Genomic DNA, 23,388 nt, shown 5'->3' on the forward strand with positions numbered 1-23,388 from the left:
GCCAGGATAAAGGAGGGGGGATTCTGTGAGCTCACTAGAGCGAGTGTGTCTTCTCAAATTTTGCAGCATAAAGCAATGTGGTTGCTTTACCACGTGCCAATGCTGCAATTTTGGGAATTGCTCCCTCTAGTGACCAGCACAGGGAAATGTTATCAATTAGAATCTAATTTATAATATTTCCTGACTCGTGAAAAAATTAGAACAATGTTTAATCACTTATACACGGTTAAACTAAAAAAAGAAAAGACGGTACAGTCGACTGTTAGACGGTACATTCGTGGGGAGAGCTTCCCTCGCAGCATTACCTCCTGCAGCCAGAGAACTCAAATCAATTGTGAGAGGGGGACTGTGTAGGCAACAAGTGGGATACATCGCAGCCTTTTGTCAAAAGTATATACATCTGGAGTCCATCTGACAGATACCTCCAGCGGAAGGCTGCAATGTTTCCAACTGTATACAGTGGGATATGTCACCAGAACCCCTCGGGCAGAGCTACCTGAAGCGCCGTGCCCAGGGAAGCTCCTGACATCACTAGACATATACGGACAGTGAGGTCAGGAGATACAACGCTGTAGTTCCCAGCCAGAGAATTACAAGCGCTCTGGACGGGGACGTAGTCTCTGGAGAAGCCCCTGACATCACGTTCCCCATGGCCACAGGCAGAGTGCTTCCGATGCTCTGCCCAGGGACTCCAGCATCGGGAAGCTGCTGACATCACTGCCCATATATGGACAGTGATGTTGGGAGCTTTCCAACATATACCTATAGCAGAAGCCATACAGTGGGACCCATCACACACAGACCATATTTTAAAAGAAACAAACAAACAAAAAAAAAAAACATATACCGCACGACATCCACGGTTTGTGGGATCCCTCAGGATGGAATAGCGTAGTCTACTACTCTATACCTTTGGGGGGGGGGGGGGGGGGGACGTGTACCGACGCATAGTAGCCAGACACTGGCCAAAACAACACGCTCTTGGTCAGGCTAGCAGAGCCCTATATAGATGTTTATTACATACGGCGGAGGATTTCCCGACGTACCAATACGACACAAATGCGATGTGCACAAAGCATTACAACAAACAGCTATGGACTGCTCCCACAGCCTAAGGAATATAAACCGCCATGTGTTACTACAGATTACACCGACAAGGTTCGGTAAACCACCACTAACATGCAATGCCCAATATCTCCCACACTGAATGGACTTTCCAGTCACGAGTCTACGCGTCTCTTACCTAGTGTTCTCCAGACACGAACAGCCCCGTCTATACCTCAATACTCGGCTAATTAGCGCGTACGTGTCGCCGTCGCGTTCCAAATGTCAACATGTAGAAAGTTGCGTTCCAGACGCCATTTGTAATAGGTCCCTGCTAAGAAACTATGGGCGGTGCCGTACAGAGGGCGCCGGTTCCGGATTCCTGACGTCACGCCTCTATCACCCCGCCCCTCTTTCGCATAAGGTCCCGGATGCGGCTCTCTTGTTCGATCTTTCTAGAAGCTACTGGTGAAGAAGAAAAGACGGCGGAATCCTAGCCAGCTGGGTGAGTGCGGCTCCCGCTCCTAGTCAACGCTGGTTGTCGGTAGCCTCATGTTTAGCCTATTGTCGAGTTATCGGTTCGGTGTCTTGGTATTTTATAACTGTCTTTTTTTCTATACCTGTATGTACGCCTAACCGAATGACGACGCCCTCACCCAGCGCCATGAAGCGCGTTTTTCAGGGGCTGCCGTAGCTCTTGTGGGGGAGGGGTTAGAGCGTTCATCAGCAGCTCTGCACTAAACCGCTCTCCATTTCCTACAGCTCGTCTTCTAGACTTCGTCAATATCTGGGTGTCATTCTATCCTTCTCCATGGTTACATGCACTGTGTATTATACCTCATAAATGTCTATTTGACCACTAGGAGCCTAATAACGTGGCTCCACATGTGCATAAGGGGGAGATGCAGAATCGGGATTTCCAGGACTAGAAAAATATGGCGGCTGTCTTCTAAACCGCGCACGTTTGTGTGGTCTTGTAGGTCAGTCCGTCCACTTATATAAATCTGCGTTGCAATACCAAACACAACCCATGGACCGGTGTGCTGCTGCTCCTGGACGATAGTGGCCATGTTTTTATAATCCTGGGAAAACACGCTTTAATCCTTCGAGGTTTTCCCTTCAGGGATGTCTGACACATGACGTATCCTAACGTCTCCGAGCCTGGTTCACTGAGCTTTTTTACAGGCAGAAATAATCTGCCTCAGAATTCCTTCAGACTTTGAACTGCATGCATGTATTTTCCCATGGTGTTTTTCACCCGCAGCAAGAAAGGACATGCTGCTTTTTGTGTTCTGCCAGTGTCCAAAAGCCGCCTGGGGAGAACTCCTGCCTCCCAAATCAATGTGTGATTTAGGCCTCATGCACACGACCGTAGCCGTGTGCACGGCCGTGATTTTCGGGTCGGCCGGCTGCGGACTGTCAGCCGCAGGCCGCCCGCACATGCACATGGCCGCGGCCATTGTTTTCAATGAGCCCGGGCCGTAATAAGACATGCCCGTTCTTTCTGCGGTGCGGGCTCCCGAGCCGTGCACGGACCGCAAAAACTACGGTCGTGTGCACGGCCCCATAGAAAAGAATGGGGCCGCAATTCTCCCGTGGATTTTCGGGGGAATTGCGGACGCAAAAACACTGTCGTGTGCATGAGGCCTTAGGTGTCAAAATTAGTGCCAAGGAACTCCGTGTGAACTGACCCTTAAAGTGAACCGGTTAGCTACTTTATGCTGTCCTGAGTAGTGATTAATGTGGTGAATTCAACGGTCTGTCACTCGTGATAGTTGTTTTTTCCTTTTCTGTAGTCTGTCTCCTTACCCACTTTATTCCTCCGTTTCTCCCGTTGCCATGTGGCCCTTCAATGGTAAACCAATATTCTGCTGTCTGTTGCCAAGAGAACTTCTATCTAAGTACTCGGGATGCCATCTTTTTCCTGGCGTACACGCTGAACTTAGGGCTAAAAAGCAATGTGAATCAGGCATTAAACTTGAATAGTAACTAGGTTGCCGTCCTGCATTTATCTAACCGCTCATCCGCAAACCCTCCTTTCTCTTCCCCAGCCGCGGGCAGCGAGGGTTTGCAGATAAGAGTTGGTAGAGAAGTGCAGGACAGCAGCAGTCAGTTCTAATCCAGTAGTCTGGAGCTGTCCAGTCAGTATATGAGAAGCAAGATGGAAGGCACATACAGTGACATTCATGTAGCTGCTCAAACAGGCCAAGGAGTACACAATCTGCACACGTACGTCCTCTTTAGAAGTGTACAACTGCAGTATGGAACCCATGACTACGAAAGAACACACTGGTGCCTCATACACTTCTAACTTGTCACCCATGCATATTTATAAATAAATAAAAATATTAACGTTTTGGAGACTACTTTTAAGGTTGTCTGTAGTGACATAACCCATCTAAGGGTCAGTTCACACAGCGTTTTTTTTACGTGGGAAAATGCACGAAAAAACATCAAATGCCTCCCATTGATTTCTATGGGAAGCACAGGTGTTTTTTGCCGCGAGCGGGAAAAAGAAGCGACATGCCCTATCTTCAGGCGTTTACGTCTCTGTCCTCCCATTGACCTCAATGGGAGGCAGAGAAAGCATATTTTCCGGCGTTTTTTTTTCTGTTAGAAGAATTTATAATCTATCAAGGAGTCATCGGAATAAATTGAAGTATTGCAGGCTTTTATTCTCATTAATGAGGAGACAAAGCGACATCAGATTAAGTCCTTTTTCAGCCTCTGTCTGCTGAGATCTTGCATATCAGTTTTTATACATGGGATAAACGTATTTCTTCAGCCAATTACAGACACGCAATATATTCCAGATACATCATTATAATTCTTCACACTAGGTTTGCAGGTGGCCTTATCTCTCTTGGCAAAACGATTCCTGTAAGATGGGGGAGGCACTCCCACAAGCATCTTTGCCACCCTACCATCTCACTCCCTGTGCTTTCTCTGCAAGCTTCGTATGAGAAGCAAGGTCAAGGATAAGTAACCTCAATAACATGGAAACCTGTCCTAAAGGAACAATGATTTTCTTATTCATTTCAAAAGAAATAAGATGAGAACTGCAGACAAGATGGCCGCTGCACAAAATTACACACATCATATAAAGAATAGAAAATGAAGACTGCCCACCACCCTCACACTTGATAACATATTCAACACTTTGGTCTCCATCACATGAGCATCAATTTAAAATAAAAAATTTCTGACATTTTCCCATCGGCGCTCAATGTCCGCGGGCGAAGAACGTGGCAAACGCCATGCAGGCAGATACCCTAACAGCCGTGTGAGATAAGGAAAACAAAGTATTTAGAAATAGTTTTCGCTATTTATGTAGTATTAACCCCTTAAGGACGCAGCCTAGTTTGGGCCTTAAGGCTCAGAGCCCATTTTTCAAATCTGACATATTTCACTTTATGTGGTAATAACGTCGGAATGCTTAAACCTATCCAAGCGATTCTGAGATTGTTTTCTCGTGACACTTTGGGCTTCATGTTCGTGGTAAAATTTGGTCGATATATTCAGTCTTTATTTGTGAAAAATTGCAAAATTTAGAGAAAATTTACAAAAAATCGCATTTTTCAGAATTTAAATGCATCTGCTTGAAAAACAGACGGTTATACCACCCAAAATAGTTACTACCGTGTTTCCCCGAAAGTAAGACAGTGTCTTACTTTCTTTTTATCCCCAAAAGCCCGACTATGTCTTACTTTCGGGGTATGTCTTATATTGTAAAAAAATTGTCAAATTTTTTTTTTTTTTTTTTTCACAAACTTTATTTAACTGTTTTACATTTTTTTTTTTTAGTCCCACCAGGGGACTTCACTATGCGATGTGCCGATCGCATATATAATGCTTTGGTATACTTAGTATACCGAAGCATTATTGCCTGTCAGTGTAAAACTGACAGGCAACCTATTAGGTCATGCCTCCGGCATCGCCTAACAGGCAGATGCTGAAGGCAGACCTGGGGGTCTTTGTTAGACCCCCGGCTGTCATGGAAACCCGACGGCGACCCGCGATTTGTTTGCGGGGGCGCCGATCGGGTGACAGAGGGAGCTCCCCCCTCTGTCAAACACATTAAATGCCGCTGTCGCTATTGACAGCGGTATTTAATGGGTTAAACTGCCGGAATCGGCGCGCGCTTCGATTCCGGCAGTTGCAGCAGGAGCAAGTGCAGGGGACGGCGCGGTGACATATGGAGAGGGGGCGGCGCGGAAGTGGGCAGGAGGCGGCAATACCCCCGTGTTTCCCCGAAAGTAAGACATATGTCTTACTTTCGGGGTACGGCTTATATTAGCCGACCCCCCTGAAACCCCCGATACGTCTTACAATCGGGGGTGTCTTACTATCGGGGAAACACGGTAGTTCACATTTCCCATATGTCTACTTTAGATTGGCATCGTTTTTTGAACATTATTTTATTTTTCTTGGACGTTACAAGGCTTAGAACATAAACAGCAATTTCGCATATTCTTTAGAAAATTTCAAAAGCCTTTTTTGAAGGTGCCAGTTCAGTTCTGAAGTGGATTTGAGGGGCCTATGTATTAGAAACCCCCATAAAACACCCCATTTTAAAAACTAGACCCCTCAAAGTATTCAAAACAGCATATAGAAAGTTTTTTAACCCTTCAGGCATTTCACAGGAATTAAAGCAAAGTGGAAATGAAATTTGCAAATTTCATTTTTTTCTGCTGAATTTCAATTTTATTCAATTTTTTTTTAGTAACAGAGAAGGTTTTACCAGAGAAATACTACAAAATATGTATTGTCCAGATTCTGCAGTTTTTAGAAATGTCCCACATGTGTGTCTACTGCGCTCGTGGACTAAAACACAAGCCCTAGAAGCAAAGAAGCACCTAGTGCATTTTGAGGCCTCTTTTTTATTAGAATATATTTTAGGCAGCATGCCAGGTTTGAAGAGGTGTTGAGGTATCAAAACAATGGAAACCCACCAGAAGTGACCCCATTTTGGAAATTACACCCCTCAAGGAATTCATTTATGTTTTTTGTTATCATTTTGACCGCACAGTTTTTTCACAGCACCTATTTGAATTGGGCTGTGAAATGAAAAAAATGATATTTTTTCCAATAAGATGTCATTTTTGATCAAAATTTCTTATTTTCACAGGGAACAACATACCCCATTTTGTTGCCCAATTTGTCCTTAGTGCGGCAATACCCCATTTGTGGTGATAAACTGCCGTTTGGGCCCATGGGAGGGCTCAGAAGGAAAGGAGCGCTATGTGTTTGTTGGAGTCCAGATTTTGCTGGATTGGTTTTCGGGTGCCATGTCGCATTTGCAGAGGCCCAGAGGTATCAAAACAATGGAAACCCACCAGAAGTGACCCCATTTTGGAAACTACACCCCTCAAGGAATTCATTTATGGTTTTTGTTATCATTTTGACCGCACAGTTTTTTCACAGCACCTATTTGAATTGGGCTGTGAAATGAAAAAAATGATATTTTTTCCAATAAGATGTCATTTTTGATCAAAATTTCTTATTTTCACAAGGAACAACATACCCCATTTTGTTGCCCAATTTGTCCTTAGTGCGGCAATACCCCATTTGTGGTGATAAACTGCTGTTTGGGCCCATGGGAGGGCTCAGAAGAAAAGGACCACCATTTGGCCTACTGGAGCTTTTCTGGTGCTAAGTCATGTATGCAGAAGCCCCTGAGGTACCAGTACAGTTGAAACCCCCGAGAAGTGACCCCATTTTAAAAACTACACCCCTTAAGACATTCATCTAGAGGTGTAGTGAGCATTTTGACCCCACGGGTACTGTGTAAAAGATAATGCGCAGCAGATGGTGCAGAGTGAGATTTGCAATTTAATATATATATATGCCATTTCAGTGTCCAATATATTGTGCCCAGCATGCGCCACCGGAGATATACACCCCTTAAATTGTAATGTGGGTTCTCCTGGGTACGGCAATACCCTACATGTGGCTGTTATCAGATGCCTGGGCATACGGCAGGGCTCAGAAGGGAAAGATGAGGGGGGTAAGCTGTGCGGAGTGCATCAGGGTAAATTAAAAATCAAGGGATGTATGATACATTTTAAAACAATCTTTTATACAGAGCCCTGGTTTTTCGGGACACGTGTCACATTGGTATATTGTGTTCTTCCTTATCCCCCTCTTATAGCAGACTCTGCACCTCTTTTGACTCTTTCCCTTTCCACCGGTTTGGGGAACTTCTCCTGGAAAGTGTTGCCCTGGTACGATGCTGCGTGTGGCCCCGCTTCCAGAAGTACTGGGTGCCACCCCTTCCTGGTCCCTAAAGATTAGATCTTGAAATTCCAGGAAAGTTCCCCTCTGGCCTGCACATCGACGTAGCACGTACGCATTGTACAAAGCCATCTGTATGATGTGCCCGGCCAGCTTCTTATACCACACCGCATGGCGCTGTAGGGCTTCAGGACTTGATTTGACAAGTCCATCCCTCCCATGTACCTATTGTAGTCCAGGATGCAGTCTGGTTTGGGGGTGGCCTTTCCTTCATATATCCTAAATTTATAGGTATACCCTGATGCACTCTCGCACAGCTTATACATCTTCACGCCATACCTTGCCCTCTTACTTGGCAGGTACTGGCGGAATTGAACCCTCCCTTTAAAATGTACCAGGGACTCATCAATAGAAAAACAATTCTCGGGGGTGTATGCTTGGGAAAACCGGGCACTGAAACGGTCTAATAGGGGTCTCCGTTTATACAAACGGTCAAAACTGGGGTAATCTCGGGGTGGGCACGGCTCATTATCAGTATAATGTAAGAAGCGAAGTATTGCCTCATTTATTTATTTTTTTAGGTTCCAGTTCATTTCTGAAGTTGCTTTGAGGGGCCCATATATTAGAAACCCCTATCAAACACCCCATTTTAGAAACTAGACCCCTCAAAGTATTCACAACAGCATTTAGAAAGTTTATGAACCCTTTAGGTGTTTCACAGAAATTTAGAGCAAAGTAGAGGTGAAATTTACTCTTTTTATACCATTTTTTTTATAACACAAAAGGATTTATCAGAGAAACGCAACTTAATACGTATTGCCCAGATTCTGCAGTTTAGAGAAATATCCCACATGTGGCCCTCGGGCGGTAATGGACTGAAGCACCGGCCTCCGAAGCAAAGGAGCACCTAGCGGATTTTGAGCCCTCTTTTTTATTAGGCACCATGTCCGGTTTGAAGAGGTCTTGTGGTGCCAAAACATTGGAAACCCCCCAAAAGTGACCCCAATTTGGAAACTAGACCCCTTGAGGAATCCATTGTAGTTTTCTTGGGGTGCATGCGGCTTTTTGATCAGTTTTTATTCCATTTTTAGGTGGCGTGGTGACTAATAAACAGCAATTCTACTATTGTTTTTGTATACTTTTTTTTTTACAGCGTGCACCATGCGCTATAAATGACATATTCACTTTATTCTGCGGGGCGATACGATCACGTCGATACCAGATGTTTATAGTTTTTTTTTATGTCTTATGGCGTTTGCACAATAAAATACGTTTTGTAAACAATCATTCACTTTTTGTGTTACCTTATTCTAAGAGCCATAACGTTTTTATTTTTCAATCAATAAAGCCGTGCGAGGACTTATTTTTTGCGTAACGAACTGTAGTTTCAATCAATACCATTTTTCGGTACATGCGACTTTTTGATCTCTTTTTATTCCATTTTTTGGGAGGTGAAGTGACCAAACAATTGTGATTGTGGTACGGTTTATTAATATTTTTTTTTACGGCATTCACCGTGCGGGATAAATAACAAAATAATTTTGTAGTTCAGGCCGTTACGGACGCGGCGATACCAATTATGTATAGTTTATTTGTTTGTTTATATATTTTTATTAATAATAAAGGAGTGATAAGGGAAAAAGTGGGACTTTTACTTTTATTACTTTTAAAACTTTTATTTTCTTATTTTTACACATCTTTTTTTAACTTTTTTTTTACTTTATTACTTTGTCCCACTAGGGGACTTGAGGGCAGGAGGCCCTGATCGCTATTCTAATACACTGCACTACATGCGTAGTGCAGTGTATTAGAACTGTCAGCTACTCACTGACAGCAAGCATAGTGGGTCCTGACGTTGTCAGGACCCACTAGGCTTCCGTCTATGGCATAGCCGGACGCCATTGTTTGGTGTCCGGTTGCCATAGTCACCATCGCCGGCCGCTATCGTGTAGCAGGCCGGCGATGGCGGATTAACCCCTAAGAAGCCGCGATCGCTATTGAACGCGGCTTCTGAGGGGTTAATCGGCGGGGGAGCTCCGCGATCGGTCCCGGCACATTGAGCAGTGATAGTCTGCTGTCGGAAACAGCAGCTATCACAGCTCATGAACGCGCCCCGCGCGAACGGCGCCGTGTTTACTCCATGACCTACTATTAGGTCACTGAGCGCGAACGCTACAGTTAGCATGACCTAATAGTAGGTCATGGAGCGTTAAGGAGGCTCTGTCACCACATTATAAGTGCCCTGTCTCCTATATATGGAGATCGGCGCTGTAATGTAGGTGACAGTAATGCTTTTTATTTTAAAAAACGATCTATTTTCACAACGTTATTAGCGATTTTAGCTTTATTCTAATGAGTTTCTTAATGCCCAAGTGGGCGTGTTTTTACTTTAGACCAAGTGGGCGTTGTACAGGGGAGTGTATGACGCTGACCAATTAGTGACCAATCAGCGTCATACACTTCTCTCAATTCATTTACTTGGCGCATAGCGACACTGCGTTGTTCACTATGTGCTGTCTTATACTGACATATTAACGTTACTGAAGTGTTTAGACAGTGAATAGACATTCCTACCAGCCAGGACGGGATGTCTATTCACAATCCCGGCACTTCGTTAAAGTTACAGCTTTGGACACAGTGACGTCAGGCACTTCTGAAGTGGAATCCCCGACCCTGTGGCCGGTGTTTGCGCTCCGGTAGAAGTCCCTGACTTCACTGTCCATATATGGGACAGTGGCATTACCTATTGTCCATATATAGGGGTGGCATTACCTACCGAGGGAGATGTGTGGCAAAAAGTTTACAAATGAAATTCATCCGATTTTTAAAAAGGACAGTGGAAAAACGGTCAAACGGCTGGTTTATTCAACTGTTTTTCATGGCCATTTTGCTTCAGTTTGTCTCTAAATTTTCATCCATTTCCAGTCCGTCTGTCTTTAATGGGCGTTAAGAAAAACAAACAAACTGGTCAGCCTTTTAATTTTTTTTTTTTGTAATTTTTTTTGTCCCTGCCCCCTGAAAACACCTGTTCACCTAGACACGATTTACACCCTCCCTGTAGAGGATCATTGTTCTGAAGACTGCTGTTTTTCACTGTCGTGTGAATAAGGCCTTACCGGGCGGGTAGCGGTTGACATACCCATCTAATATGTTTTGGCCACGATTGTGTCGACGTAGTTAACGTCTTTTTTGCATAAACAATAGTGTAGTAAACTATGCTATTTCCATGAAAGAAAACCGAAACTTTACAGAATGGAAACCAACTGAAACGGAAGCATTACCATTGAAATCAATGGTGATTCAAACAGAACTTATGGTTTACGTTAATCGGTTCCTCCGATGGAAAGGTTGAATGGAAGCCTGACGCCTGTAAAATTGTAAAAAAAAAAAAAAATGGATTAAAATTGTTCTAAGGCTGGATTCACACGAGCATGTTCGGTCCGTAATGGACGGAACATATTTCGGCCGCAAGTCCCGGACCGAACACAGTGCAGGGAGCCGGGCTCCTAGCATCATACTTATGTACGATGCTAGGAGTCCCTGCCTCGCTGCCGGACAACTGTCCCGTACTGAAAACGTGATAGTACGGGACAGTAGTTCCACGGAGAGGCAGTGACCATCTAGCGTCGTACATAACTATGATGCTAGGAGCCCGGCTCCCTGCACTGTATTCAGTCCGGGACTTGCGGCCGAAATACGTTCCGTCCATTACAGACCGAACATGCTCGTGTGAATCCAGCCTAACAGTCAGTGTTGCCCATGGCAACCCATCAGATCGCTGCTTTAACCCCTTAATGACCGGGCCAGTTTGGACCTTAATGACCAAGCCAGATTTGTTAAATCTGGTATGTCTGACTTTATCAGAGAATAACTCTGCGAAAGTTTTGAATATCCAAGTAATTCTGACATTGTTTTTTTGTCACATGTTGTACTTTATTTTAGTGGTAAAAGTAGACTGATACGATTTGCGGAAATTAATAAAAAAATAGAAAAATTGAATAAATTCTAGGCCCCATATCATGCATTTAGAGGCATTGAGCAGCCTGAACAAAAAAAAAAACCACGCAGAAATGACCCCATTTTAAAAACTAAACCCCTAAAGGTATTCATCTAGTGGTGTAGTGGGCATGCGGACCAAACATTTTTTAAAGGAGGAAATAATGGGTATCATTTCAGACACTATGGGTATATAATGTTTTCTTCAAACTCTTATTACGTTTCCACATGAAATAGAGGAGACGTGGTAGAAGGTTATTTTGTTAGAAATATGCCACATTAATAAATTTGTGCGGCACAGAATAGAAGTGAAGCCGTGTATTCAGAACGGATAGATGTTGCTATAGACGTATTTGCCTGTACTTATGACTGTCTTGCTGAAGAAGCAGTTGGTGCCATTATGATGTCATTGTGGACAGAATTCTGTCCTAATATAAAATCAGTCAGAGAGGAAAAAATAAACTGTACTGGAGTGACGGGCAATATCTTCAAACAAATGGAGGAAAATGTATCCAACTATGTTGCAAACTCGAGTCTGTTCACTAGATAGAAGAACACCTGCAGGGCGGTTATGACAAGGTTTTGTTTTTTCAGTGACTGGTTGTACAACGTCTCTTTAGCTCCATCAATCCTTATGAGGGACGAATGTGCCAAGTGACGCGGTACACCATAACAGACCCCTGCCCGGCAAGGTAGGAACCGCTATGTGCACAAAACAACCAATCACCTACAGAATATATAAAAGGACAGTGTCCAAAACCATCTATAGGAACAGTAAAGGATCACTAATCCCCAAAATGATGTCAGTATTTCCATAAGAACCGTAACAAAGCCCATGGTGTATTGATTATTAGAGATCCTCCAAAAAAAAAATATCATGCCCGTATCACGGTACAGAATTAGGAATGTAACAGCCGTATGTGGCAGGACATAGTCATAAGAAAAAGGAAATGCATCCCCAATTTATTCTTGTAACCATTGCTAAAATACACGACTTCCACTAATTCAGGGGCGGCACGGGCCGCAGGTGTTTGATTTATCTACTAATAAATGCAATGCCCACATTTATTTTTTATTTCAAGAACACTTGTGGGGTCCATGTTCTGAATAGACAGATGTGGGCTCCTGCACAATAAACTGTATTCATTTGTGAGTGATCAAGTCCTGGATTTAATTGTCCAAGAATTGTATTAAAAAAAAAATCATAAAGGGGAAAATTAGTTTTACAGTCTGAAATAAATAAACCTCCCCGTGAAAATCCCTCCCTCCCTTGGAAAGCTCAGAAACGGAAAAAAAATTATGAATAAATGAAATTGACTCCCTAAAAAGAATCCCCCACCCCACCCTTTTTGGTTTTCCCTAAATTATAGATAAAATTAATAATTAGAAACGGTGTGGTAGGTCTCAAAACAGGGGTAGTTGCACAGGCCTGGATTTGAAGGGCACATGGGGCAGTAAAACCGGGTATTCCTCCTCCTTCCGTATTTACTGCACACCCGGCATCTCCTTTGGGGGTATTCCTTATTCTCAGTGGCAGGGACGGGGTGAAGGAAGTGGCGCTCAGTGAGCCTTTTGACATTCTCTGACTCAAAGGAGTCTCCAGGTGCGGGGGAGTCAAACAGGAGGTGCTCTATAATTTTCTCCCGATACTGGAGGAAACTGAGTGTTCCCTGGGTCTTGTACAGCACATAGCTGTTGTAAGTGGCCATTTGGATAAGGTAGATCGCTACCTTTTTTATACCAGGCCCTAGTTTTGCGCTTGACCAGGTACGGTTGTAGGACCTGGTCAGATAGATCGACTCCCCCCATGAACTTGTTATAGTCCACCATGCAGACCGGTTTCCTCTTATCAGAGGTAGTGCCCCTCTCCCTCACTGCCACTGTGGTGTCCTCGTGCACGGTGGAGAGCATGTACACGTCCTTTTTGACCCTCCATTTGATGGCGAGCAACTGGTGAATGAGAGTGATGCACCCCTTACTAGTCGCCTGGACACCAGTTGTTGACGGAAGCCGATTCTATTTTTGCGCACCGTCCCACAGGCCCCTGTATTCGCAGCATGGAGGGACTTATACAGGGGGACACTGGTGTAGTAATTGTTGGTGTACACATGGTACCCTTTCTGTAGGAATGGCACCATGAGTTCCCAGACAATTTTCCCACTAATGCCAATATCCTCTGGGCATCCTGGGGGATTAAGGTGGCGGTCCCTGCCCTCATAAATGAAAAAGGCACAGGTGTAGCCCGTTGTGCTCTCGCACACCTTATAGAGTTTCACTCCGTATCGGGCTCTTTTGGAGGGGATATATTGGCGAAACGATAGACGGCCCTTAAAGGACATAAGGGACTCGTCTACCGCTATATTTTGTCCTGGGGTGTACAAATTTAGAAAAGACTCAGATAGGAGGGAGATGAGGGGTCTCAACTTGTTGAGGCGATCATGGCCTGGTTCACTTCTTGGGGGGGATTTGGGAGTTGTCCGAGAAGTGCATGAAGCGCATTAGTCTCATAGCGCGTTCGTGCCATGACAGCAGCAAATACAGGGGTGCTATGGAAAGCGCTAGTAGCCCAGTAGGAGCGGATAGGTTTTTTTACTATCCCCATATTTAGTGTAATTCCCCAAAATTTTTTCGTTTCACAGACAGTTGTGGGGATCCATCCTCTGGAATAGTAAGACCTGGGATTTTGGGTGACAAATTGCCTTGCGTATAAATTCGTCTGCTGGACAATTAGTTCCAGGACCTGATCGCCTATAAACAAATTAAAAGAATTATAGGTAAAATTTGTGACATCAGAGTTGATGCCTGGAGTCGCTGTAAATGGCGGAATTTGGGGGGAGAAAGAAACTGCAGGATCCCACATTGCGGGAGGGACTGCAGTACTAGGCCCGGCTCCTGACGCTTAACCGGTGACCGCTGTGTCCACCACCATAGGGCTGGGGGGTCCAGTGGCAGAAGCAGAACTTGTGTCGCTTTCTGAGCCAAGTTCTGCTTCTGACGCAGTGTCTGTATCACTCCCGGAACTGCTAGAGCACAGCATGGCGTATGCCTGCTCTGCAGAGAACATTCTGCGGCTTCTGCGGTTCATTATTTTATAACACTAAACTAACAAGTAAATTTTTTTTTTTGTATTTTTTTTTATATATATGTAATATAGACACAACACTAACTGAAAAAAATATGGTAAACCGCAGTTAATTACAGCAACTAAAACTAATTCAGCAAAAAAAAAAAAAAATTTACGGGGATAACAAGTAATTACGGGTAATCTGGCGTAATTACGGATAATATCGGAACACTGGCGAGTAAGTATGTGGTGTATTTGACAGTATAATACAGCACAAGATTTTATAGTATTTCTCTCTCCTCACACAGATCAACTACAGTGAGAGGAGGGAGGGAAAGAGCACAAATCCTGTGCTGTATTGTGTAAATATGGGACTATGGTCACTGTGATAGGTATATCACAGGGTCCCTGATCAGTTTCTATGTACAGGCAGAATAGCTGCCTTACTCTGACAGCGCATGCGTGCCCCATTTTTCTTTTTTTCCCGGCAGTTCGGGACGGGGGGGGCACGATCGGTGGCAGCAGGGGGCCTAACAAGCAGTTTTTTTTTATCTCTTCTCACCAAACATACATGGTGAGAGGAGATAAAAACCTCATTTGCATCGGCACATTCATTGTAACGGCGGTCGCCGGTATTCGTTGAATACCGGCGATCGCCGGTATGGGGACCGCAAACAGCGGTCCCCAGTCACTGCTCCAAGCCCTCAGCTACCTCCGGCAGCTGAGAGCAGGGAGCTAAACCTCCCCCCGGCGGTGCTATTTTATTCCAATGCCGCAACGTAAAAAGTCTATGGCATCGGAATAAAGCCCGTTAGTGACCGACGTAAAAAGACTATGGGCCGGTCACTAACGGGTTAAAACCTGCCATGGACAAAACAAACACTCGTATTCCAGCATTTCTGGGGTTTGTTTTTTTCCTGGAACTGAAGCCCTTGCTGGTTGCAGTAGGCAACACTGGCGCTTTTTCTTAGAACACTTATTATGCATGCAGTCTGTCTATAAATACCGCTATGCAGCTAGCTCCAGTTACATGTGCAAGTATTTTGAACACTGTTGGCAGTGTTTATACATTATATCACTGCTTATGCTGCTTTATCTATGCGGTCACATTTTGGTTTATTCTCCATGTGCTGGGCAGCAGTATAAGGCCCAGTGCTTTGTGCTGAAACCGCGTCTGAATCTGTGCCAAAAAAACTGCTGAAATCGCCTTCGATTGATTTCAATGGGAGGCAGGGGTGTCTTGTTGTTTCCCCAGGCAGCTTTTAGCAGGGATTAAAAGCAGCATGTCCTTTCTTGCTGCGGTTCTGCCTCTGACCACCCATTGAAATCAATGGAAGGCAGGAAAAAAAAAAAGGTTTTAGCTGTGTATTTTGCCCACAGCCCTCAATGGCCACGGGCACAAAAAACTCCACATGAAAAACAAAAAATCTCACAGGTCATATTCTGCCTGCAAAATACTGTGTGAACTAGGCTGGAGAAACTGGTGGTTTGTTTTGTTTTTTGCTGTATTCTAAAGCCTAGTTTCTCAACATGTTGTACCCACCAAGTTTCTTGAGGGTACTTGTACTGTCCTCTGTGTTTGTACTTTTATTGTATATTGTGTGATTACATCCCTTGGTGTACTTTGCTTCTAAGCCAACCCCCCCTCCCTACTCCAATCCCCCTATCTCACTGGTCTAAACCACTCTAGATGTATGCGTTTGGGTGTTTACCTTCTGACTCATTTGTTTCCCTGGTAAAGATGTTCCTAACTATGTCCTCTTGGTATGACTGCAACATGCTGTGGTAGCATTGACTGTTTAAAATATGCATATGTTTCTCTTTACAGTAAATATTGAAGATACCTGAAGAAAAATGGTGGTTGAAACCGGGTACTATGACGTTCTAGGGGTGAAACCTAATGCCACCCAGGATGAGCTCAAAAAGGCATACAGAAAACTTGCACTAAAGTACCATCCAGACAAGAATCCCAATGAAGGGGAAAAGGTTGGTATTTTCACCATGTTGCCTAGTTTGCTTGAGTATGACCCGACCTTTAGGATTAGGTACAACCTGTCTAAAGGTAGTCTCTTCCTTTTATGGCTGGATTGCTTCTCTCGAAGGCGCTTACAAGCGAGAAATCTGAAGGCAATTGATTGCTGGAACAGATTTGTATCAATTGGCTTTTCCAGTACCATAGGAATGAATTATTGTGGCTCATGAAATAATGGTCCATGGCCGGCCACACACATTTATTAAAACTAGCAAGTCTGACAAACCAGTGGCATCGGCCAACAACGTCTGAAGAAAGGATCTTGCATGTCTGTTTTCAATATGCCTGATCCTTTGTTCTCACAGGACATTGCTCTGGATAGCTATAGGTATTTGTAGTATTAGTAAAAAATTATTATTACTAATACTACAAGGCAAGCTGATAAGTGTGTTCTACATTTTCTAAACATTGTAGTAATTGCAATGTATTTTACAGTTTAAACAGATTTCCCAAGCCTATGAAGTACTTTCTGATGCAAAGAAACGAGACTTGTATGACAAGGGTGGTGAGCAGGCCATTAAAGAGGGAGGCATGGGAGGTGGCGGATTTGGATCACCAATGGACATTTTTGATATGTTCTTTGGTGGAGGAGGAAGAATGCAGAGGGAACGAAGAGGTAATGTCCATGTCCTCCTAAAATGGTCTTCTCTAAAATCCAGTTATTGTTGTGCTGACCCAGAGTATTATTGCTTGCAGGTAAAAATGTAGTACACCAGCTCTCTGTAACACTGGAAGATCTATATAATGGGGCAACTCGAAAATTGGCTTTACAGAAGAACACAGTGTGTGACAAATGTGAAGGTATGATGTGATATTTGACACAGTAGCACGATAATTTCACTTTTAATGTATTTCTATGTAAGTAACCACACTCCAAATCCTTGCTTTAAAAAAATCACACCTCTAACTGTAGCTTCGAAAAGTTCATAGCAGAATGTGCATGCCTCTTGGATCGTGACTTAAAATGTTGCTAAAAACTGCTCTTCTGGAAACCAAACTGAACTGGCCCAAAGACTTATTGTGGCCCTCAGAGCAGTAAATGTTGTGACTACGCTGTCCCAGAGAAGTGCTCACATCTGTGTTGGTCTTCCAGGATGGTGAATGGGCTGCAGTTTAAATTCTGCATGGTGTTGTGTATTTTATAGTATTGACCGGATTTCAAAGGTGGTCTACAGCCAGGTTTCTGAAGTATATTCTCAACTTTAATTTCAGGTCGTGGTGGTAGAAAAGGAGCTGTGGAATGCTGTGTGACTTGCAGAGGTTCTGGAATGCAAATTAGAATCCATCAAATAGGACCAGGAATGGTCCAGCAGATTCAATCTGTATGTCCAGACTGTCAAGGCCAAGGGGAAAGAATCAATCCAAAAGACCGGTGCAAGAATTGCAATGGCAAAAAGATTATCAGAGAAAAGAAGATTCTTGAAGTTCACATTGACAAAGGTTTGTGGACACAGACTAATTGTTAGACTGATCGTTATAAACGTGTCCTGGAAAACATCCACTCTGCTTTCTGCCTACATAAAGGAGGGAATCTGGCCTGTATGACTTGTTATAGGTTACAACAGAGATGTTAGAAACAACCAGGCTGGCCGTTTCTATGACAAGGCCATAATATAAGGGTTCACAAAAATGGGACTAGGGGTTCTGATATACATTTGACTGGATTTTTATACCATAAAGCAGGAGTGTACAAAATAATATAGATTTGAGGAGCCAGCTGAAAACTTTACAGAAGGTGTCTTTACTTAAAGAGAACATTTCACCTCCCCATACATGGGCTGCACAAACCCTGGGGTACTTTAAAAAAAAAATATATATATATATATATATATATAAATTTCTACCCTCCTCCGTTATTTAGAGATCGGTTCCGTTCTATTTGGCGCCCAATATTTAAATAACCCCCTGAACAGTCAACGGGGTATGTTACTATGGCTGTGACACTGTCCAATCGGCTATGGACAGTGTTGCATCAAAAGCAAGGAGAGAGAGTGCGCTGTAACACTGTCCATATCTGATTGGACAGTGTCACAGCCATAGTAACACGTCCCCTTGCCAGTACACGCCCCGTTGACTGCTCTGGGGGTTATTTAAATATTGGGCGCCAAATATAACGGCACTGATACCTGAATAACAGAGGGAGGTAGAAGTTGTTGTTATTATTATAATTTTTTTTTTATGTGCCCCAGGGTTTGTGCAGCCCTCCCCATTACATGCTGCACATGTATGGGGAGGTGAAAGGTTCTCTTTAAAGCACACTGATCGTCCCACGTGAAATTTCAGAATAAGCCGGTGTGTACATGAGGCGTTACACGATATCTGGCCATTATGACTTGCATTCTGCTCTTATCAGTAGTTTTTCCCTGAGCTCTGCACCAGTGGGGGAAACTAGCTGTTCTGTTATCTCTAACACACAACCAACATGAAGGAGATTCTACAGCAATATTGAGCGGTCCAGCTGAGAATCCAGCACTGGGGGGAGACAGTAAAACACGTACTAGAAGCTGCTATGTCTCTAGGTCTCTCCCCCTCTAGCTGCTCCCTCCTCTGACTCTGAAATTTATTGATACAACCTGAACATAGGAGAGATCATCAGTGTGGGAGGAAGAGAAGCATTTTCCTGTACTTTTATATTCTACTATAGAGTAGCTTTTGATTACTTTCCATAAATCTTTAGGCTGGGTTCCCACGTTGTGTAAATGATGCAGAGTTTACGCAATGGCTTTCTGTGCAGAGATTCTGCAGAATTTACAATAGCAGCAAAGTAAATGAGATTTCGAAATTCTCATGCCCAGGCTGCAGAATTGAACGCCACGAAAACGTTCATAAATTGACCTGTGGTGCAGATTTTAAGTTTATGCTGGGTTTTCTGTTGCAGTGGTTTTTTGTGATTTTTATCTATAAACCTGCCATAAATAGCCAAGTGTTGTGACTTTTATGCGGTGGTATTGCAACTTAGGGGAAAAACAGTTCTGTACATGTCTGTATTTATGGGCTGCGGATTCTAGGTCTACGTAGTTTTACGCTGCATATCCGACCCGTGGGAACTCCAATTGCCACGCAGCTAAATGTGCCTCAAGACGTAGTCTTAGACTACAAATTATATGTTCACCTGCTGCAGAAGATTAGACCACAGCTACTTTCTGAATTAAAATGTTGGTAGGTTTGCTGTTGCCCCCACCCCTTTTACAAAATGTGTAAAACAAAAACTTTGTTCATGGAGTGCATTCATCTCAACAGGAATGAAGGATGGTCAGAAGATTACATTCTCTGGTGAGGGGGACCAGGAGCCAGGCCTTGAACCAGGAGATATCATTATCGTGTTGGACCTGAAGGATCATGCTTTATTTACTAGGTATAAAGTGACCAACTCTTTAAATATTAACCGGTTTGAATATCTTAATAGGAAAAATGACTATTTCTTGAATGTATTGCAGGAGGGGAGAAGATCTTCTGATGCACATGGAAATCGAGCTTGTGGAGGCACTGTGCGGCTTTCAAAAGCCCATAGCAACACTGGATTCAAGGACTATAATTATTACTTCTCATCCTGGTTAGTAGATTGACCCCAAACTTGTTCATACCTCCACCACTAGACTGAAAGCACTAGAACACATTGTAAAGTAACACGTTTTTGGATTTCAGGTCAGATTGTCAAACATGAAGATATAAAATGTGTGTTAAATGAAGGTATGCCCCTTTATCGCAGGCCATATGAAAAAGGACGCCTTATTATTGAATTCCAGGTGAGTCATTTCCTCTAATTGATTTATTATAGGCAAAAGCTACCTGGAATATTGACAGGATGAACAATGATCAGTGGGGGTCTTGGACCATTACTGATAAGCAGAACAAAAAGACCCCTTTACTGCCATACCAGACAAGGTGACAACTATAAGAATGTGGTTGTCTAGTCCTACCGCTTAGCCCTTTCAAGTGAATCGGGCTGAGCATTCTAGAGCTGCAGTACAAGGGATGGCCACACGTGTGGACATTGCCATCCCTGGTACTTTAGTTAAAGGGTGCCATGGCGCTCCAGTGACTACTGCTGCCCCTCTTACTCTGCTGATCTGTGGGGATCCCGAGGGTGGTACCAACACTGACCATTCATTGTAGGGTCCTGTTAAAGCTATGGGGGGGGACGGGGGGGACAACACCCTCAAATTTACTAAAACATTTCTTTCTGCTTTTATTTACAGGTTAACTTTCCTTCCAGCGGCTTCATTTCAGCTGACAAACTTCCTTTGTTAGAAAAGCTGCTACCGTCAAGAAAAACCATTGAAGAGAATGAAGAAATGGAGCAAGTTGAGCTCATGGAATTTGATCCATCTCAGCAGAGGCGTTCACCTTACAGTGGAGAAGCCTATCATGACGATGATGAAGACCACCCAAGAGGTGGAGTTCAGTGCCAGACCTCTTAGGTCAATCCAATGAGATTTTTAGTTTTCCTGTATTGCTCCAACAACCAGGTGGAAGAGATGAAAATGCAGTGCATTTTTTTTGGGCTTGAGTCACTTAGTGCTGGCGTTCACTTCTGTTCTGAAGATGCATAGAAGACCTAGTTGAGCAATGCATTTTAGGATCTTCAGTGCTGAAACTTGATGAACTTGTGTTTGTACATGGAGACTCTTATCCCAGTGTATATTCTGTGTTTTAATATGAACCTTGTATCCATTAAGTAAGAACTTACAGTAAATGTTTAGGTACGGCTTAAGTCTAACTTGTTCCCAGCCATTTCACTAGTAGTGTGTAAATGTACGTTCAGGTAAGCGGCATGCTGACTTCTCAAACACTCTTCAGAAAGGCTTTAGATGCCTACAGACATTGGTTTCTAGAAAAGAATCCCAAGAATTTTACTGATCAAGTATGGCTCATTAGATTCTCAATTTGTACTCATGAATTCACCCTTTTTACATGATCTTTATTTATAAATGATATATAAAAAATTTTTTTTTTGACAACCTGAAAAAGCATTGCTGAAGCTTGGGAATTGCTAACTGGTTTTGTCATGCAGGATTATTTACATGCTTCTGATTGACACGAGTGCTTATAACGTGTCACAATTCCATCCTATTAAATTCTAATGATAAATTAAACGGAACTACGGCCTCTGATTTTACTTATTCTCCCCGTACATTTACTTGTTCATGCCTTTCTTAATTAAAAAAAACTGCTGTTATAAAAATGTAGAGTTCCATTAAAGGGGTTGCACCAGAATCCACAATTATCGCCTTTCCACTGGATGGTCTAATTGGGGGCTCAACAGCCGGGACCCCCAGCAATTCTGAGCACCCCACAGTGAGGACAGCCACCTGTTCCATGCAAGGTTTACAGCTTCTGCTGGAGGTTGATGTTTCAATGCAAGTCTGAGACGTGCATCGAGGCTCTTGTAGACTTGTACTAAAAAATGGACTTCTGGCTGGATTCAGGGAGTTGGAGTGGAGATCGCATGACCCAATGGCAGCGTTGGAATGTGTGGCTAACTAAAATAAAGCACCTAGTCAGCAAATACACCTCACTACATTTAACTTCATTTTCAAATGGGCGGAAAAACAATTTGCCAGAGTGCTTAACCCCTAAACGACATGACACGTACATGGCAGTGTGCTGAGCTTGCTCCATACTCAGCAGGTGTCGGCTGTGTAATACAGCCGACACCTCACTGCAACATGCAGACTCAAAGAGCACTTTGATTCTCCCTGTTTATCCCATTAGATTGTGACCTTGGCATCTAAAGCATCACAATATGGAGGGCTTAGTAGGAGACGAACCAATCATCGTTTGATTGCTAGTGATTTTCAGAGTCCCGGAAGGGGAACTTCTAAAATATATAATGTGCCAAAAAATAAACATGTTCAAACTCCCATTTTATTTTTAGCCGGAATGTACATTGCAGAATACTGCACTGCACGTTCAAAAACACACATGGGCTATGGCCACACGCTTAATGGAAAACTGCTGTAAATACTGAGCTGTTTTTCTATGGAGTCCATTAAAAACTGCTCAAGAAGTGACATGCACTTCTTTTTACGAGGTGGTATTTTTTTACATGGCAGTTTTTGTAAACTGCCGTGTAAAAAAGAAAAAAAAATGCCCCGTGGGAACGGAATGCAGTCTTTCCCATTAAAATCAATGGGCAGATGTTTGGAGGCCTTCGGCCCCTGCATTTTTAGCGGTTTTTCAGGGCGTTTACAGCCTGAAAATAGGTTGTGTGAACGTACCCTTAGGCTGGGTTCACACTACCATGTTACGTCCGTAATGGACAGAACGTATTTCGGCCGGAAGTCCCGGACTGAACACACTGCAGGGAGCTGGGCTCCTAGCATCGGTTATGTAGGATGCTAGGAGTCCCTGCCTCGCTGCCGGACAACTGTCCCGTACTGGAATCATGTTTTCAGGACAGTAGTTCCACGGAGAGGCAGGGGCTCCTAGCATCGTACATAACTGATGCTAGGAGCCCGGTCCGGGTCTTCCGGCCGAAATACCTTCCGTCCTTTACGGACCGAACATGCTCGTGTGAACCCAGCCTTAGGCTGGATTCACACATTACATCCGTAATGGACTGAACGTATTTCGGCCGCAAGTCCCGGACCGAACACTGCAGGGAGCCGGGCTCCTAGCATCATAGTTATGTACGACGCTAAGAGTCCCTGCCTCTCCTCCATGGAACTACTGTCCCGTACTGAAAACATGATTCCAGTACGGGATAGTTGTCCGGCAGGGACTCCTAGCATCCCTCCTGGGATTACTTTTTATCCCATGTGACTGCTGAAGCCTGTGTTTCGTAATCCCAGGAGGCAGAACAAAAAGATTTTAGTTTTTTTTGCAGTGGCATCATTGCTTTTCTGCCACAAATAAAACACGGGACGTTGCGGGTTTTACCAACCTATTGAATTCAATGGGGGAAACCCATAACACAAGCAGCGATTTAAGAAAGTACAATTCACATGCAGGTCATTGTCTGAGCGTTTTTCTGCTCGTCATTTACGCAGTGTGTGTGTGTGTGTGTGTGTGTGTG

The 23,388-nt window shown here is 43.7% G+C and overlaps 2 protein-coding genes across 5 annotated transcripts in view; one reads left to right on the forward strand and one right to left on the reverse strand.

Annotated features, from left to right (window-relative positions):
- The window catches only part of APTX (aprataxin), a 63,970-nt gene extending 62,340 nt beyond the window's left edge, over positions 1-1,630 (reverse strand). The window contains exon 1 of one of the 2 annotated variants that reach the window (XM_075862860.1): positions 1,244-1,630. The gene's annotated coding sequence lies outside the window, so the exon portion shown is untranslated. The remainder of the gene's footprint in view (positions 1-1,243) is intronic. The other variant, XM_075862844.1, reaches the window with a different exon arrangement.
- Positions 1,439-21,471, forward strand: DNAJA1 (DnaJ heat shock protein family (Hsp40) member A1). Of its 3 annotated transcripts, XM_075862822.1 has the most exons (10): positions 1,439-1,549; positions 11,869-11,966; positions 16,167-16,324; positions 16,806-16,986; positions 17,067-17,171; positions 17,583-17,810; positions 19,611-19,725; positions 19,808-19,923; positions 20,016-20,116; positions 20,570-21,471. In XM_075862822.1, exons 3-10 carry the CDS (start codon positions 16,193-16,195, stop codon positions 20,789-20,791), a joined length of 1,200 nt encoding a protein of 399 aa, XP_075718937.1. In that variant the 5' UTR covers positions 1,439-1,549; positions 11,869-11,966; positions 16,167-16,192; the 3' UTR covers positions 20,792-21,471. The 3 variants fall into 3 exon arrangements, with proteins under 3 accessions (XP_075718937.1, XP_075718929.1, XP_075718947.1); XM_075862814.1 differs by lacking the exon at positions 11,869-11,966 and having other exon boundaries at positions 1,440-1,549; XM_075862832.1 differs by lacking the exons at positions 1,439-1,549; positions 11,869-11,966 and adding an exon at positions 1,803-2,024.
- Positions 21,472-23,388: the final 1,917 nt, after the last annotated feature.

Source organism: Rhinoderma darwinii, chromosome 1, assembly GCF_050947455.1.
Source record: "Rhinoderma darwinii isolate aRhiDar2 chromosome 1, aRhiDar2.hap1, whole genome shotgun sequence".
Classification (NCBI taxonomy): Eukaryota; Metazoa; Chordata; class Amphibia; order Anura; family Rhinodermatidae; genus Rhinoderma; species Rhinoderma darwinii.

What these genes read in the sequence shown, in the direction of transcription:
- DNAJA1 (XM_075862822.1), top strand. Translation starts at nt 16,193, where the DNA reads ATGGTGGTTGAAACCGGGTACTATGACGTTCTAGGGGTGAAACCTAAT. An exon ending in ATCCCAATGAAGGGGAAAAG is followed by an intron (nt 16,325 to 16,805) that starts GTTGGTATTTTC and finishes TGTATTTTACAG; the next exon opens with TTTAAACAGATTTCCCAAGC. An exon ending in AGTGTGTGACAAATGTGAAG is followed by an intron (nt 17,172 to 17,582) that starts GTATGATGTGAT and finishes CTTTAATTTCAG; the next exon opens with GTCGTGGTGGTAGAAAAGGA.